The sequence below is a fragment of the Euleptes europaea genome, chromosome 12 (assembly GCF_029931775.1).
Source record: "Euleptes europaea isolate rEulEur1 chromosome 12, rEulEur1.hap1, whole genome shotgun sequence".
Lineage (NCBI taxonomy): Eukaryota > Metazoa > Chordata > Lepidosauria > Squamata > Sphaerodactylidae > Euleptes > Euleptes europaea.
The window spans coordinates 55476586-55494613 of NC_079323.1; the positions used below are offsets into that span (position 1 = coordinate 55476586).

At 42.2% G+C, this 18028-nt stretch overlaps 1 protein-coding gene across 1 annotated transcript in view; it reads right to left on the reverse strand.

Moving 5' to 3' along the window:
- Window positions 1-283: 283 nt before the first annotated feature.
- Window positions 284-18028, reverse strand: part of ADAMTS5 (ADAM metallopeptidase with thrombospondin type 1 motif 5) — a 67332-nt gene continuing 49587 nt past the window's right edge. Inside the window, exons 4-8 of the mRNA XM_056858394.1 lie at window positions 11220-11503; window positions 8341-8524; window positions 5444-5619; window positions 1844-2019; window positions 284-858 (exon numbers count right to left, since the gene is read on the reverse strand). Coding sequence (XP_056714372.1) covers window positions 288-858; window positions 1844-2019; window positions 5444-5619; window positions 8341-8524; window positions 11220-11503 — 1391 coding nt within the window. The 3' untranslated portion in view covers window positions 284-287. The remainder of the gene's footprint in view (window positions 859-1843; window positions 2020-5443; window positions 5620-8340; window positions 8525-11219; window positions 11504-18028) is intronic.

Consider the following 18028-nt stretch of genomic DNA (forward strand, 5'->3'; position numbering starts at 1 on the left):
AACCTTTAGGTAACCCATGATCACCATTCACTGGTTTATCCTCATCTTAACTGTAGATACAGAGGGCTTCTGACAACGAACGCTTAGTTTCTTCAACATAAGATCACCTTGCGATCACTCAGAGCAATACATATCTTCATTTGGTCCAAATAGGCAGATTCTGCCCGTAACTTCAGACGATATGGAAGTATACTGAAGCGTCGGCTTTTCTCTGTGCCTGGGTAGACCTTGTGTCAGTCTATTGACTGACTTCATGAGCCTTTTTAAAAGAAGCACACAACCACAGGTTAACATTTTGTAAGCAAGCACTGTTTGAACGCTGAAGGTCTCTGAGACAGAAGACATCCTTTTGCTAATTTCCCATTTCCATCTTTGCACTGTACAGTTCTTGTGTGCCAACCTGTGTCACATGTTCGAGAACAAGAAAGCCATGGTCCAGTCACCCACTGGGGCTGGATGAGAGATGGTATCAATTTGTTACTGCTGCTGTTGCTTGGGACAGAGTTTGTGATTTGTTCTTGTTTCTTTGGCACATAGAAACTGTAGCGGACATCCACTAATTTAGCTGGGTCAGTTGCAAGAATCTGTACTATAAGGGTCTCCTTTGTGCCTGTATGTCCCACTGCATGCAAGAAATCATCTTTGTGACTCCAGCCACTGTAGTTCATGACAGTTCCGTTGAGGTCAATGATAGTTTCCGAAGTTGAGATCATGTACTTTCCATTGACAAGGTACTCACCATTTTTCTTTTTCAGGGCCAAATAGGCTGTGAATCTGCTCTGGTCTTTTGCTTTGAACTGTCGAACTTTGATGTGTGTTGCTCCTTCAGGTATTTTCACAATATCTGTGTAGCCCTTACTAAAAAAGGAGAAATAACATGTCAATGAGGAGTACTCTTGTCAAAACCCACTGAAGTAAATGGAACAATAGCACAAGCTAGGGGTGTGTGCTTTAAAAAAAATTCATTTTAATTTCATTTCATAATTTCAGAAATGATTATGGTTTTCACAAACTGTTGGAACTGTGCATATTGTTTTGGGAATCATCTTGGGAATATTGTTGCAGTTTCAGTAATGTTGTCAACAAGGGTAGGCCTGGCTCTGGATGCCAGGTCTACTGCCCATTGAAATCAACAGGGGTAGACCTGGGCTCTGAAATGATGTCTGTTATCCATTGGTATTAATGGGGGTAGACTTGGTCTCTGGAGCATCTACAGTATTGCAATGGGGCCTAAACTTAAACTTAGGTGGTGGAGCAAACCTGAGAAGAACTGCAGTAGTGTGGTGGACAAATAGCTCAAGCTGCTGTCTTGCACTATGCCAATAGTTGATAATGGGCACCAGGCCATCCTTGTGATCATCCAGTTGGGTAGAGGGCTGGTCCAGCAATTTTGTTCCTCCAAAAAAGTGGAGTGCTGAAAGGAATATATGAACTGAGCCATACAACCTTATATAACCCATGAATAGGGCTTGATAGTAGCTCAGTTTTGTGAAACAGTTATCACTGTTGTTGTTAGAGGCAGTGTTTCTCATCTAGTAAATACGCACAAGTATCAAGGGTTTCCATTGCTCAATGATGAGTATCGCCTCAAGGGATCATAAGAATTGGTTTTTGGAATACTTAGGCTCAAGACAGAAATTATACATTGCAGTTGGACACATTAGCTTGATGCCAGGGCATTGTTTTAAGGCGGTTTCTCTCACACTTAAAATATGTCTGTCTCCACCCTTAATTAGCTTTTGTTGTTTTCTGTATGTACCCATTTTTACAAGAAAAAGTTATGTGGCTACTATTGCCACAAACAATTCCACTTGTAAAGTCATGGCTATCTTCAGATTCTTACCTCTTTTTATTAAAAGTTCCCATAATCTTTGTGCAACTGGAGTTATCTCCACCACAGATTCCACATTTATCAAACTGCAGCTTTGAGCCAATAATGCCATCACATCCCGTTCGCACACATTTGCCACGGACACAGACTGAACTACTGTATGGACGACATTCTGTTCCATCAGTCACCTGCAAAATGCAATCATTGTGGGTTAAAACTGGAGATTTACTGCTGTATGATTCGTTTGTCAACATATATTTTATGATTATTAGTAGGCAACTAAGTACATTTCTAAGTGGGCCATTTATCCATTTATCAAGGCTGACATAATTATTGTTTTCGCATTTGCAAACCAGCAACCCAAGTATAGGGAATGTACAGGTCTGGTATTAGATGGAGAATGTTGGACCTCTCAGCAGCTTTTGATACCTTCAGTATCCTTCTGGACTGCCCTTCCAGACTGGCACTGTGAGACACCATTTTGCAGTGGTTCAGGATCTACCTGGAGGGTGGGTTTCAGAGGGTAGTGCTGGGGGACTGCTGCTCAGCCCTTTGGCCTTTGGGGTCCTCCAGGGCTCCATCTTGTCCCCTATGCTTTTTCAACATAAAGGGAAGATGACTGGGGAAGGCACTGGCAAACCACCTCGCAAAATAAAGTCTGCCTAGTAAACGTCGGGATGTGACGTCACCCCATGGGTCAGTAATGACCTGGTGCTTGCTCAGGGGACCTTTACCTTTTACATGAAACCACTGGGTGATTCATCTGGAGATTTGGGCTGGGTTGTCTTGTGGATCACATTCAGTTCTATCTTGCCTTTTTGACCAATCCCTGGGAAGCTGGTGCCTGGAGGCAGTTTGGGAGTGGATGCAGGCTAATAAGCTCAAGTGTAATCCTGACAAGACAGAAGTGCTACTAGTAAGTGGAGAGACTGACCCCCATTTTGGACAGAGTTGTACTCCTGCTGAAGGAATAGGTCCATAGTCTGGGGTACTCTTGGATCCAGGCCTACTGCTGGATAAGCACTTGGCAGCTGTGGCCAGGAAAGCTTTTTACCAGCTTCAACTGTTTAGCTGCCTGTGGCCCTTCCTGATCAGAAAATATCTGTCCATGTGTGCATGCCCTGGTTACATCTGGTCTAGATTAGATTACTGCACTGTGCTCTATATGGGGCTGCTCTTGAAAAATGCTTGGAAACTTCAAATGGTTCAGAATGCTGCACCTGGGATGTTGCCTGACAAAAGACCTCATCAGTCTCAGACAGCAAATTCTACTCATGATGCTTTTACCTTTCCACTAATTTCACAAGTTTTTTTTTAAGGTGCAAGTATTTACTCTAAGTTACGTTTTGGGTGCAAATGAGGTCCTAAAAGTGCAGCCTACATTTTCCATGTAGCTCTTGATGAAACATAAGTAGGAATTATTTTCCAGCGGAACAAAATGCACAGTGGTGGCCAAACAACAGCTCGTGGGAAGTTCAAGAAGATAAACCAATTGATATTAGCTTACTATTTAGAACAAGAAAGAGTCAAAAAGGTTATGATAGAATGGGCAGTAGATATAGGACATACTATTCAGCTGGAAGACTGGGAAAGACTTTGAAAAAAAGAATTTAAATTTACAATTGCTAGTAGTATAACAGAGAATATGTATAAGATGGCATGTAACCCCAGTGATATTGGCCAAAATGGATAAATCCATCTCTGATAAATATTGGAGATGTAAAGAATATAAAGGCACATTTTTCCATGCTTGGTGGACCTGCAATTTAGTCAAAACATTTTGGAAAAAGGTTATAAGAGAAACTAACAAGTTGATTTATGGGAACATAAAATGAAAACCGGAATCCTGCCTAATAGGCCTATTACCAAAAGAAATGGAGAAATCAAATAAGATCTGTCACTATAGCTTTGCGGCTGCAAGAATAATAATAGCTAAAACCTGGAAGGGAGAAACTAGGCTCCTTTTAAAGGATTGGAGAGTATTATATTTTGTACAAATGGCCAAATTAACTAATAGTCTACATGAAAATGATGTAGAAGAGTTTAAAAGAGATTGGCATTAGGCCTTTGTACACTGGGCTAACACAGCAAAGACTGATTTTACGAAGATTGTGAAAGAGTTGTAAATAAAATATTGTAATAAAGAGAAACCAAATATATAGTGGATGATATAAAGTTAAGAGGTACTTCTCCGGATGTCACAATGGGGGGTGGGTGGGCACATATCATATGGGAGGGAAGGGGACTTTTTTACTTTTAATTGTATAATTTATTTCTGTAATTTCTTTTTGTTGTTAAAAATGTTTTCTTTTTCTGTCAATAAAAATTCTATTAAAAAAGAAGAAGATAAACCAACATCTAATTAAAGGTTAGGGTACACATTTTCCCATGGAGAACAACCAGTCCACCTTGTCTATATCATTCCCCCCTCCTAGTGACATGCTAACACCAAGAATGCTCAAACGAAGGTGGCAATGGTGGTAAATAAGCCCATTCGACTAGATCTAATGATGGTGGTGGAGAGCGGTCACCAGCCCTGTAGGGGAAGGGATTGAAAACAACAGTATGGCCAGAAACTGTTAGGAAGAAGTAGAGGAAACTGTTTATTTTGTGGCTCTCAGACACATGAAGTCAGTTTTATACTCAGTTGTTAGATGTGAATAGACTTCAGCCACTTTGCTACACAGACAGGGATGCCAGCCTCCAAGGGGGACCTGAAGACACCCTCCTCAGCATTACAGCTCATCTCTAAACTACAAAGATCAGTTCCCCTGGAGAAAACGGATGCTTTGGAGGGTAGACTGTATGACATTGTACCCCACTGAGGTCCTTGTCTTCCACAATCTCCATCCCCAAATCTCCAGTATCTGTATCTGGAAATCCTACCTCCCATCCCCCACCTGTGGGACCTGTCAACCTATACACAGAGGTATTGCAAAACATAGTATTCATATATTGTCGAAGGCTTTCACGGTCAGAGTTCATTGGTTCTTGTAGGTTATCCGGGCTGTGTAACCGTGGTCTTGGAATTTTCTTTCCTGATGTTTCGCCAGCAACTGTGGCAGGCATCTTCAGAGTAGTAACACTGAAGGACAGTGTCTCTCAGTGTCAAGGGTGTAGGAAGAGTAATATATAGTCAGAAAGGGGTTGGGTTTGAGCTGAGTATTGTCCTGCAAAAGTATTGTCCTGTAAGTATCAAGATAATGTGCTAATGAGGGTATGGTATGTTAATATGGAACCATTGTATCCTGAAGTGATCTGTTAATGTGTGTAATCCAAAGCTAATCTGTATGGCTATTGTTGAATGTTGTCTTTGTCTGGAGGTTTTTCAGGGCAGGAAGCTCCAGACAAAGACAACATTCAACAATAGCCATACAGATTAGCTTTGGATTACACAATACTCAGCTCAAACCCAACCCCTTTCTGACTATATATTACTCTTCCTACACCCTTGACACTGAGAGACACTGTCCTTCAGTGTTACTACTCTGAAGATGCCTGCCACAGCTGCTGGCGAAACGTCAGGAAAGAAAATTCCAAGACCACGGTTACACAGCCCGGATAACCTACAAGAACCAATAGTATTCATATATTTGAAAAATAAACTATTACCTTTTGAGAGAAAACTACATAATAGCCAGTTCCTTTGGCTCGGCAGGTGAGCTTGCAAACATCTCCTGGAAGCACTCCAGCATACTTGGGAACCCATTCAACAAAGGTTTTGACACCTTTTGCATCTGATTGGTAGCCATTTCTTGCTTCACACTGTTCCTGACGAAAAGCTTTAGCTAGGAAATAATTATTCCTTCATTACTGTCCACTGATGAATATTCTCTCAGTGCAAAATACATGTAAACTGTGCACAGAATGTGAGGAGATGATATGTCATGAGATTGGCTAGTTATAAACCTATAGCCTTGAATTGCCTAACTACAAGCACAAACAAACAAACAAACAACCCTTCCAACCTCTCAGCCAAAGGTGACCCACACTGCAACCTCATGGTGACTCACATGGGACTTTGTACCATCTGTCTAGGCAACTTCATTCTGTTGCTGAACTGCTTTGTAACCAATATGTTTCCCCCTGTTATTGAATGCCACTATCACACAATTTAAATTAATAGGATCCACTGTTAGGATCAGAGGCTAAGCCCATCACAAACACAGGAACTGCTCTTAGCACAGAAATTGCTCTCTGCCTTCATGATAGCACTAACACACAACTAATGGTCTGTTTGCATAGGTTTGCTTATGGTTCCTTGTGTGATACCAAAGCCGGTAAGTGTTACAAAGGACAGCGCAAGTTACTGAAGCGATATTATAGGAATGTAGATTTTCCTCACAAGCAGGTCAGTGCTCATCTTGCTTTCCACTTCAAGCAAGAATAAAAATTTAATCTTCAGTGATGCATATTATTGTTTGTACTGCTACAGCTGAAGCTGAACTTTAGTATTGGATATATATACACATCTGTGGAATTTCACTTTGGCAATGTTATTTTTTACTGGATAATAAAATATTGGATATGATCAAAATACATTATCAAAAAGTCAGAACCCCTTTATAAATTAATGATTAAAAATAAAGGAGCCTCAAGGATATTTTTGTGTTAAGGGCAAAAGCTGTCCTCCACCACAGACAATTGATGACCTGAACCTCACCACTAAGAATCTAGCAGTAGACTGCAAACATGTATCTGTGTACAGACAGAATGCAGAGACATTGCACTGCATGTTCTGGAGTCTTTGGTCATTTATGCATGGGTACTTTCACTCATGTTCACCCCCCCCCATCTGTCTCGGTTGTTCCTTGGAGTTATGCATGAGGTTCCCCTCCATTAGACATGACCTGTCGTGGTGCAGGCGAGGAGCGAGGGCTGGAAGCGTAGTCTGGGGAACAGTCCAAGGTCATTCACAGTGAAGGCAGAGTCCAAGATATCAATACAGGCAAGGGAAGTCCAAGGTGTTAGTCAGAGCCAGTCCAAGAAGTCAGGGTACCAGGAATCCAAAGGATAGCAGGGAAACAAGGCCGGTACACCAGGAGGTTGGTGACAAGTTGCTTGCACAACAGCCAAGCCTAACTGATGGCTTAAATCCCTTCCCCTGCTGCTATAGCAGAGCCAGCTGATGCTGATGAGGCTGAGTTCACAGGTGGTGCTTCAGCCCTGCTCTTCCTCATCACTGATCACTGGGGAGGTTCCTGTGTAAAGCCTTCAGTCTAGCACTCTGCCGTCTCTGCTGCATTGCCAGACGAACCTGTTTTCTGCTCCAGTGGCCTTGGCGAGGCCTCCGGAGGCACTGCATGTTGCAAGGTGTCAGGTCCAACTGGAGTCCTTGAGCTGGCAGGCTGCAGGCATGGTGAGTCATCTCCTGACTTTGGCTGATCCTCTATTCTGGCCTCTACTTCCTCTTCGTCAGAGGAGGTCTCTGCAGGCTGACTCTCTGCAGGCTGACTCATGACATGACCTCACTGCCAGCCCTCACAAATCCCAGGACTTCCCGTCCCTCTATTAACCCGATTCTTCCCTCTCCTCTTAGCTCAGCTTGCTTCAAATCCCCATGCATAAGGCAAAGCGTAGGACACAGAAGCTTGGTTTCTCTCACAGCAAGTAAACAGCCAGTTACAAAGCAGCATGTCAAGGGGCGGGGATTCAAATACCTCCTGTTTCCTCAGAGTTCTTTCTGAGCAGAAGGCTTTTAAAAATGAGGCTTGGATTTCTCCCCCCATTTCTTTCAAATAGCTCCGGCTTTTGTTTTTGTTCTTAGAATACTCTTAAAATGTTTTTTTATGCGGCAATTGGGTTTCGGAGGGGACTTTTCTCTCACTACAGTCAATTACAAAGCAGCATTTCAAGAGGCGGGGATTCAAATACTTCCTGATTTGAGCTTGGAGACTGCTAGTGCACAGACTCCCAACAGGAAAGTGTGGGTCCAGTGAGCAACGAACCTCAGGTAAAACTACCATGCATAAATGACCCTTGAAATATGCAACTTCTTCATATGTATCCTGCTCATCATTATGACAAATGTTTAGCTAGTAATATAAAAATGCACAATGTGGTTTACAAGACTAATAATAATAACTGAACATTCCTTACAAAAGCAGACTTCTATCTCAAGGGCTTCAGCCCATCAGTTCAGATGTCCATTTGCAACTGAATAGACCAGAGGTTCCCAAACTGTGCTCCAAGGAGTACTTGGTGTGCCACAAAACATCTTCAAGTGCTCCTTGAAGAGGTTGGTAAGAAAAATACTATATAGGTGCTAGGTGAAAATTAGTGCCCTGAGACAAATTTCTCTCCTAAAAAGTGTTCCATGACTCAAAAAGTTTGGGAAACTCTGGAATAGACAATCCAGTTGTTAATGGAACATAAAACGTTATTCAGAGCTACATCCTCCATATCACTTCTGCACTAGCATAAGACATGTCATTTGTATAGCGCTGTAAGAAGTACTACAATTTTGCGGTGCCTGTTGAAGGTACTGGCTTGATTAACAGAAAACATACCATTGACAGGACAGGGCACGATGTTACATGAGCGATAGATGGCCCGCTTTCCTGTGCAATATCGTCCATTGTTTCTAGGTGCTGGGTTATTGCAGTGACGATAGGCAAACTGTACACCTCCACCACATGTCCGAGAGCATTGTCCCCACGGCCCCCAGGATCCCCAGTTCCCATGGTTTGAAGCCTGGAATATAAAGGATAATGGTATATGCCACCAGACAAAGCTAGAAATAAGTCACAAATTCGCAGGTATTTATGTCCCAGAGTTACAATTGCGATCCAGCTCTTTTCCTCTCGGTGTCTTCCTTTACCAAAACATCAGTTATGTAGTATGATGCATCATTAGCTGTTTACTGCTCTAATGCACAATCCACAGAACTGAAGAGGTGTAAAAGTGCCTGAAGGTTCATCCATATTAACCTTTTCCTTTTTTTTTTTGCTGAGGCAGACCTACATGCAGCATGTCTAATAAATGAGCAAATATAACACTGCAAGGAAACATAAGAATGCGGAAGAAAGCAATAGGCACTGTGACATGCAATTTTAATTAAGCATGCCTAGATATCTCAAGAAATTTACCTATGTTACATTCCACCTGGAGGTAGCGACACACCCACCCAAGCAAAACAAAAGCAGGATCCCCATATTTATGGATTGGAAAAATGTCTTCCTGGCCCCACTTCAAAAATCAATTAGTCCCTTGGTGAGGTGGTGTTTTTTTTATTTTCGTCTGAATTTAGTCTATGTAAATAGATGTTCTAAGGTATGCTTAAGGCAATCTGGGTTGAATAACTGAAATATATAGTGGATCAACATTTCATGTACTTTAAATTTAGGATTTTAAAAAAGTCTATAGTATGCTTAACAGTAGTTCTGACACAAATAGCTTTTTAAAGAGGCCTATCCAACTACCTGAGCTGGATTCCTTATTTCAGGTACCTTTGATCTCCTCCAAACAAATAATGATACAAATTTGAGTATATAACAGAGAAATCCTAAGCATGTTTACTCAGAAATATGTTCCATTTTATTCATTTGGGCATACTCCCAGGTAAGTGTTCTTAGGAGCACAGCCCCTGAATACTAAATATAAGAACATAATATAAATACTTCTGTATAACTTACTAACGTTTGTTGCTAAGTATCAATGGCCATGGATATGGATTGCTTACATTATTAATAGATGTGATGATGTTCTAAACTAGCTTTTCTCTTATCATCTACCAGAAGGGCTCTTCCAGAGATGTTTAGTTTGTGAATCAACAATTACTAAGCGAAACTGAATTTCTTTGCTGTTTTGAGGGCAACAGCTAGCATAGGGTTGCCAGGTTCTTCCCTTGCCATCAGCGGGAGTTTTTTTTTTGGGGGGGGGGTGATTTGTGAGTGTGCAGCGTGCATGCAATAATGTCCCTACTGGAGTAAACCCAAAAGTGATGGGGACGCTTTAGCACATCCCTTTAAAACCTCTATGGAAGCCATAGCATCCCGGTGCTAGAGTGTCCCCGTCACTCTTTAGCTGGCCTGTTTCCCCCCCACCAGCCAGGTGATGGGCAGCAGGCAAGCCTGTTAATTGGCAGGCAATTGCCTGCCATTAACAGGCACCTGGCAACCCTAAGCCAGCATGATAATTTGGAAAATAGGTGTTAAATACTCTTCTGTGGTAAGTGGTGACCTACCAAAAAATCCAATGGTACAGAGGAAAGCCTATGAAGCAAAATTTGTAATACAGCTATACTGTATATAAACCTAATGTTTGTTAAAAGGTTATCATCAGTGCTATTTAAAAAAATTTCTATTAGGCATGTAGGTCTGCGTTATCTCAATATTCCACAAATGTTAACCTGCTATGCTTTGTAGCAGGAAACATGGAGATTTATAGACTGCTTCACATGTTACAAAATTCCCACACAGAAAGCACTTGCATGAAGGAATGAGCATTACACATGTGCATACTGTAAAGTGTGACAATTCTTCATGTGTGTAAACTAATGCATGGCCATGTATCTAAGACTGTCACATATATATCCACATGCATATATAACAGAACGGTCTTTCATGCAGGAATTTTGCAACATGTGCACCAGCCCTATGATGTTCCTTGACTACTGAGGTACATGTTGAAGTTATAAACTGATAAGGAATATCAGTGCTGGCTGAAACCACTGAAACGATTGCACATGATCACTCATCGTCAGGAAACTGCTCCAAGATCCCATCTGCAAATAGCTGAACAACTTAAACTGGTTCATTTCCCTTAAGCAGTACATGAAATGTTGCATGTTATCTCAACATGGCATGGCAAATTCTAGTTTCTGTAAATAGCTAACACGTCTGGAGACCCTTCAACCTTGAGCCAGGAGGCCAGCAGTCCTTGTGCAAACAGAAGGCACTTCTACTTGTTTGGGGAAGGGGGGGGTGTCCAAAATTTCTCTCTTGCACTACAACTCTTGATAATTTCAATCACACTGTTCCAGAGTAGTCCCTGGACCCTGAGCAATGGCTTGAATGTGTTGTGTTCACTGCAAAATGGAATGTGTCCATCTTCAGCACATCTTTGCTGATGAGCAAATGACAGCCAACCCAGTCATTTACTTGATCCACAAAGAGTGTTCCACTAAATTTTGTTGCAGGAAGGAGCACTTAATTTTAAAAGGACTTCCTAAGTGTTTTTCTTAGCCAGAAAAAAAAAGGCATTTCATGGCTATGTCTAGAAAGGGTTATTCACCTAAGTGAGCAGATGAGGGTTTTGCCATCAACTATAAATAGAAATGGGATGCCTTAACCTCACCTCTTTCTGTCAAGTTGCAATTCCATTTTAAAACAGCCTCAGAAGGAATAGACCAGATACAATTTGGTTTGATCCTTAAAGGAGAACATACCGAATAGTATTTTTTCTTTGTTTTATCAACACATTTTCCCTGAAGGCAGATCCTTCCTTTTCCACATGGCGTCCCCTCCACAGCAGGGAGCTTTTTCGTCAAACACACCATCTGACCTTGGCGAACAACCGCACACCACAGACGAGAGCACACATCCATTCCAGGACACACTGTGTATTCAGGCCCAAATGCCAGCTTGCATTGACGAATGGCATCATATGTTTGTCCTGGAAGTTCCTCAGGCCCCAAGATCTGTTTTCGTGGTTGATCCAGTAAACAGTTACCTGAAAGGACACCCCAGTTTATAATTTGCTTCCTCTCTGTGATGCTTGCCATACTTCCAAGCTTCCCAACTAGATAACATGATCAAGATGTTGTTTAAAGTCTAGTCACTTTCTAGTCAGTTCCAGCATCTGAAAACTATAACATACCTGCAGCTTTTTACACTAGCTCCAACCTATTTGCAATTCTATGTAATCTCTGCTTTTGCAATATACTTTATCTCAAAAGCTGCAAGAGTACAAAACAGTTGTTCTTTTTTATTTTTCAAACAAAAATTACAAAACACACAGAAAACATGTATAGATAATAAATGACACAGAAAAAGAAAGCAACAATAAAAGCATAGTATCTATAATAAAGTTTCATATATTAGCACATCTATCTAAATACACGACAACACGTTTATTAATGAGTCTATTAGATTTGTATCTCCAGTGTGCTCAGGGTGATATACAGTGTTCTCCCCTTCCCTATTTTATACTCAAAACAACCTTGCAAGGTGGGTTAGGCTGAGAAAGTATGACTGGTGCAAACATTACCCAATGAACTTCCCACCTGAGTGATGAATTGGACTTGGCTTTCCCCAGTCACAGTCCAGCCCTCTAACCACTAACATTGGTTCTGACTATAAGTCATGGCTTTGGTAAACGGATTTTTTCTACTAACCTAATAGCAATTGTTCTGACGGGAACTTTGGTTTATAAATGGCAGTATCACCGTCAGAGAAGGATATGGAGTTTTTCTTTTTTGTTTCCATGAATCCAGAGAGTGGCGTCATCCATATTTATCAATGGGACCTACAGACATTTCAAAATAAACAGAGGCTGCCATTGGAACGATCTGAGGCACACCACTGTTGAAAAGGCAAAACTTCTTAAGGAAAGCCAGGAAAAGCATGAACGCAGAGCTGTAGCCAACAGAACTATTTAAGAACAAGGAAAAAAAATTCTCAAAACAAAACAAAATCAGCACATGAAAGGAAATATTGATGGAAAGCGTTCATTAGGAACACCTGAAAAGCACGGAGAGCCTCAAGCACAAACAGTTCACATCTTTTACCAATGGAAAAGAACATAGTATTAGGCAGAACGTTGCTATCTGTCGAGTCACACACCTTCTCTCTTCTATGCACCAACAAACCATCACAGAGTTGTTTTGGAAATACTATTCTAGTAGATTTTTTTTTTACACATAAGTAACTTGATCATATGCAAAGGATTATAAGCAATATGAAAGCATTTTTTTGTCTTGCTTGGATGTCTGTGGTCCGGGAAAGCTTCATTTCTCTTTGGCCAAAATAGATTGCCACAACCTATCTTCCTCCGCTACCATTGCCAGCCTCCACTTGATCACGGAGGGAAGCATTCAGAATAAAAATATGGCCTAACTTCAGTGCCTTAGAAAATATAATGGGGATGTAATGAAAGCGAATGATTCCCTCAGTACAACTGACCTACTGCAATTGTTTGCTTATTTTGAAGATTTAAATTTAGCCCAAACACCTTTCAGCTTCATTACTTATTTATTACTGAAAAGTTCCTCGACTTAGATTTCTCCCTTTATTTGTGCTCCAATGACCTTGAGCTAGCAAGCAGTATGACTTTTACTTAGGCTATACTTTGCTATACACATACACACACTTTACTACCTTTTAAAAGAGAGCCAGCATGGTGTAGTGGTTAAGAGCGGTGGTTTGGAGCGGTGGACTCTGATCTAGAGAATCGGGTTTGATTCCTCACTCCTCCACATGAGTGGCGGAGGTTAATCTGGTGAACTGGATTTCTTTCTTCATTCCTACACATGAAGCCAACTGGGTGACCTTGGGTCAGTCACAGCTCTATTACAGCTCTCCCAGCCCCACCTACCTCACAGGGTGTCTGTTGTGGGGAGAGGAAGGGAAGGTGATTGTAAGCTGGTTTGAGCCTCCCTTAAGTGGTAGAGAAAGTTGGCATATAAAAACCCACTCCTCTTCTTCTTCTTCTTCTTCTAAAAATGAAGTCTCTCTCTCTCTCCTACTTCATCTGTTGCTGCTATGAAAAAGCATCCTTATAATAGGTCCCCCAGTTTTGTACTGTAGTTTGCACTAGAAATGTTGGCCGTGCCCAAATAGTATCTAAAATACAGACAGAGCTGCAACATTCGTACAATCTTCATGTTTTAATGGTATTGCCATACTGGGGTGATGCTAACACCACTGTAGTGTAGTCATGACTTTATGCACCAGCAGTGGCAAAGCTTACAGCACAAAATTCTCATTACAAACAAAAGTAATCCTAGAAATGCCAACAGCCATTCCCCCAGGCCCTTGGAAACTGACCAATCATGCTGATAATGGTCATGCAAGAAAGCACTGGCACTGCAATAGTAGAACTGCCATGCAAGTACTCCAGGTGGGGCCTGGAGATTTCCTAAAATTACAACTGATCTCCAGGCAATAGAGATCAGTTCCCCTGGAGAAAATGGCTGCTTTGGATAGTGGATTATGTGGCATTAGAGCCTGCTGAGGTTCCTCCCCTTCCCAAACCCCATCCTCCACAGGCTCACCTCCCAAATCTCCAGGAATTTCTCAACCTGGAGTTGGCAATCCTATGCAACGGCCAGAACACCAGAACCCTGTCCTCATTGACACAGTGCTCAAGCAGGCTCCTAGAAAGAACCTCCAACTCCTACACAGCCAGAGGTATCCAAAACTCAGGGGTAAGGGTGGTTAATTTATACCTGCATGCTCAGGTTCCCCTTACACATGGGGCTGAATGCTTGGCAGTTTGACGTGTCTACTTTCATAGAAATGGGTTGCTGCGGATAAGAGAGCATTAAACAGGTGTAAGAGTAATCCCCATTGAAGCAACGGTAAGGGAGACAGACCTGGCTGCTGAACTTTTCCTCACAAGACAGATCCAGTTTGGGGTTTTGTTTTTTAGGACTATGAGGGGTTTATTTAAAATATTCTTCAGCATTTGTGGATAGTATCCAGAAACCTAACATTTGGCCTTTGTCAAGGAAGGAGTCAGCTTAAGAGCTGTGTTTCTTTCTCTGAAAACATCCTGTCCCACCTCCTGGACAAACACATTTAGAAACTACCACCAAGCTTTCGTATTGCTTTTAAGTCCCAATTAATGGGTTAAAACTGTATTTTTGGTAGCTCAGCATGCAGCCTTCAATATTTACTTACCACATTGTTTATTCTAACAATAAACAGAAAAATAAATCAGCTACTTTGCAAGTTGGCCTTTGCTATGTATTGCTCTGTAAATGGACTGAAACACATTTGGCTCAAGAAGGGCGAATAGGGGCCTAACATGAAACGAGGACTGCTCAGAAGCAAACTGAAGTCTGATAATAATTATGAACTGCCACACTTCAGGAAGATGATAGTAATCTTACATTTCACACTCCTACAGCAGATACTGTCAGTTTTAAACTACATAAAACACCTGTGGCCAATGCCATTTGGGTCCCAACAGTGTCCCAGGCAAGCGATTCTTTAAATTTTGCTAAAATGAAGACCACCATATTTTCTTCTGTCACAGCCAGCGCATGAAATGCACCTCATGTGCTGCACTCCAGTGTGGCTGTACAGAATGCACAGGGTGGAAGGATACGAGCAGAACGGATAGGTTTGTGTGCACTCTGAAGTCCTCCACAGACGTTCCGTTCTGTTCACACACCCTGGAAGCTCGCCAGACACATATATGAGGAGCATGATATGCGCTGTCACAGTCTTATGTGAATTGGGCAATATCTGGATTTTCCATGTGGATTCTGGTTCTGTACCCACATGAAAAACCCACTTCACACAAGATGGCAACCACACATATTGTGCTCCTGTTCATGTGAATGTGGCAACGTGTGTTGGGAGTGTGATACACATGGGTTGCCATCTCATGTGAACTGGGCAAGGGGTGGATTTTCTGTCGGCATAAAAGTAGAACCTGCATAGCAATTTCATGTGATGCCCAGTTCACATGAGATCATGTGTATTGTGCTCCTAATACAAATGGCGGGTAGATTCATAATTCTTGTAAAGGGGACAGAACATCTACAGATGGCTGTCATCACTCATCTCTTTCTCCGTATGCCTTTGGTTTCTCTTTGCTACTCTTTCAGCCCATTCCTGAGGCTGGGGGCCGAATTGCCTTAGAACCAAAATGGGGGGAATCCCCTCTCCCCCTCCCTCCCTCTCTCCATGACTTACTGCAGCCTGGCTGGGTCTTGTAGGTGACAGGTGCTGCAGAGCTGAACGCTGGGCTTGGCTGAGCCCTGTGTTCAGCTGCTCGACAACACTGCTGCCTCTGAAGTCCGTGTGGAGTTTGGCGGCAGCGCAGAGCTGAATGCTGGGCTGGGCCAAGCTCAGTGTTCAGCTCTGCGCCGCCTGCTTCCTCTAAGTTCCAAGTGGAGTTTGGAGGCAGCTGGAATTTTTCAGGTTTGGGTTTAATAGACCCCAAAAAATTCAAATATTCAAAAAAGCTAACATGGGGATTCGGTTTCCCCCCAAAAATTTCCAGGTCTGTTAAACCTGAACTTGTGTGTGTGTGTGTGTTAAGTGCTGTCAAGTCACTTCAGACTCATGGCGACCCTATGAATGAAAGTCCTCCAAAATGTCCTGTCTTTGACAGCCTTGCTCAGGCTGTGGCTTCCTTTATTGAGTCACTCCATCTCTTGTTGGGTCTTCCTCTTTTCCTGCCCTCAACTTTTCCTAGCATGACTGTCTTTTCCAGTGACTCTTGTCGTCTCATGACGTGACCAAAATACAATAGCCTCAGTTTAGTCATTTTAGCTTCTAGGGTCAGTTCAGGCTTGATTTGATCTATAACCCACTGATTTGTTTTTTAACCTGAACTTAGAACATCCCAAAAAAATTGGTGCATATCCCTAATGCCAATATAAATAATGCTTTACATTTTATCTATTTGTGATTAGTTCTGATCTTTTTTTATACAGCAGAGAACAGATATATATTTGCTACATGAATACACATACAGCAATATGTGCTCCAATGAGTCTGGAATCATTTTATTATTATGCAATTTAATTCCAAATGTTTTAAGTGACCTGTTCAAATGGCTATAAATAGATAATTCCAGAAATATTGTAAGTTGATTCATTTAAGCAATGCAAGGCTGACATCTTATCGGGCAGAAGAGCTCCAATACATTACCTCACTCTAAGGCACTTGCATAAACTTGATATGGTAAACAGAGCTTGATAAAACAGTGATGTTGGACATCGAGCTCTGAATAAAGAGAGGAAGAAGGAAGGAGAGGCATGCAAGAACACATCAACAAGTTGTCTTCATGCCCACTTGAAGTTTAACTGTAGCTTGCTGTGATGCCTGAATGAAGCCACTATCTTTGAAATAACAGTAGAAAGTGGGATCCTTGCACTGTAATATTTCCCAGGTAGAAAATATATAAGGCACAAAGTGGCCCCAAAACACAAAAGTTGTTTTAACTGAAGATATACCTTACCATCTTTTTATCTCTTGTTCACAGGGTAAATCTCCAAAACTCTTTTTCAGTTTATGGGATCACTCCTGTACTTTAGAGGAGGGAGGCTGGAGATCTCCTAGAATTATAACTGATCTCCAGACTTCAGAGATCAGTCCCCCTAGAGAAAATGGCTCCTTTGGAGGGTGGAGTCCATGGCGCTATAGTACGCTGAAGTCCCTCCTCTCCCCAAACCCCACTTTCCCCAGGCTCCACCCTCAACATATCCAGGAATTTCCCAAACCAGTGTTGGCAACCCTAACTACATCTGAATAATGTGCTTAATCCTGTGCACCTTTTCTCACCCACCTACCTGCTAACAGAGATCAAAAGAGTTGCTAGGTCTCCCTTTAGGGCAGGAGACTTCCTGCCAGAAACCCTTGTTGCCTACCTCAGCTCCACCATTGGCATGAAGATGTTACATCTCGTGTGTGTGTGGGGAACCAGATGTGATGTCATTTTACTCTACGAATTGCCAGAAGGTATTTGGTTTCAACTATGCAATTCCTAGAGCGGCAGGACATCACTTCTGGATTTTCTCTAGAAGTAACATAATGCCATTGTGCTGATGGCTCCCCACCCCCCGTCACCAGTCCACTGACTTCCACAAGTTGTCAGCTATTGGCTGGCAGGGTGGACAGTCATCCTAGGCTCTCCACTGATTCTCACAGCAGGGAAGATAGAACCTACCTTTGGGAGATGATAGGATTCAGATTAAGCTGGCCACTCCACTGATCTTCCCCTTTGCCATACCACCATTTCCATCCATTTCTTCCTCCTCTCTGATTTGGTTTTGAAATCAGCATAGCACCAGGACTAAGAGGCCAAAGTAGCCATTGTTTTTCATGAGTTTCAAACAGGAATTAGCAGCCATATTGCAGCTGTGAGTCCCCAGTGACAATTCCACGTAAAAGTATTGCATAGGCCCAATTCTGATGAAGATGATGGCACAGAGGGGAGAAGATCCTCCTGCCTCTCTACCATACCATTTTCTTGACCCAAAACAGCTGGGGTGTTATTTGTCCTACTGGGAGGCTGTGC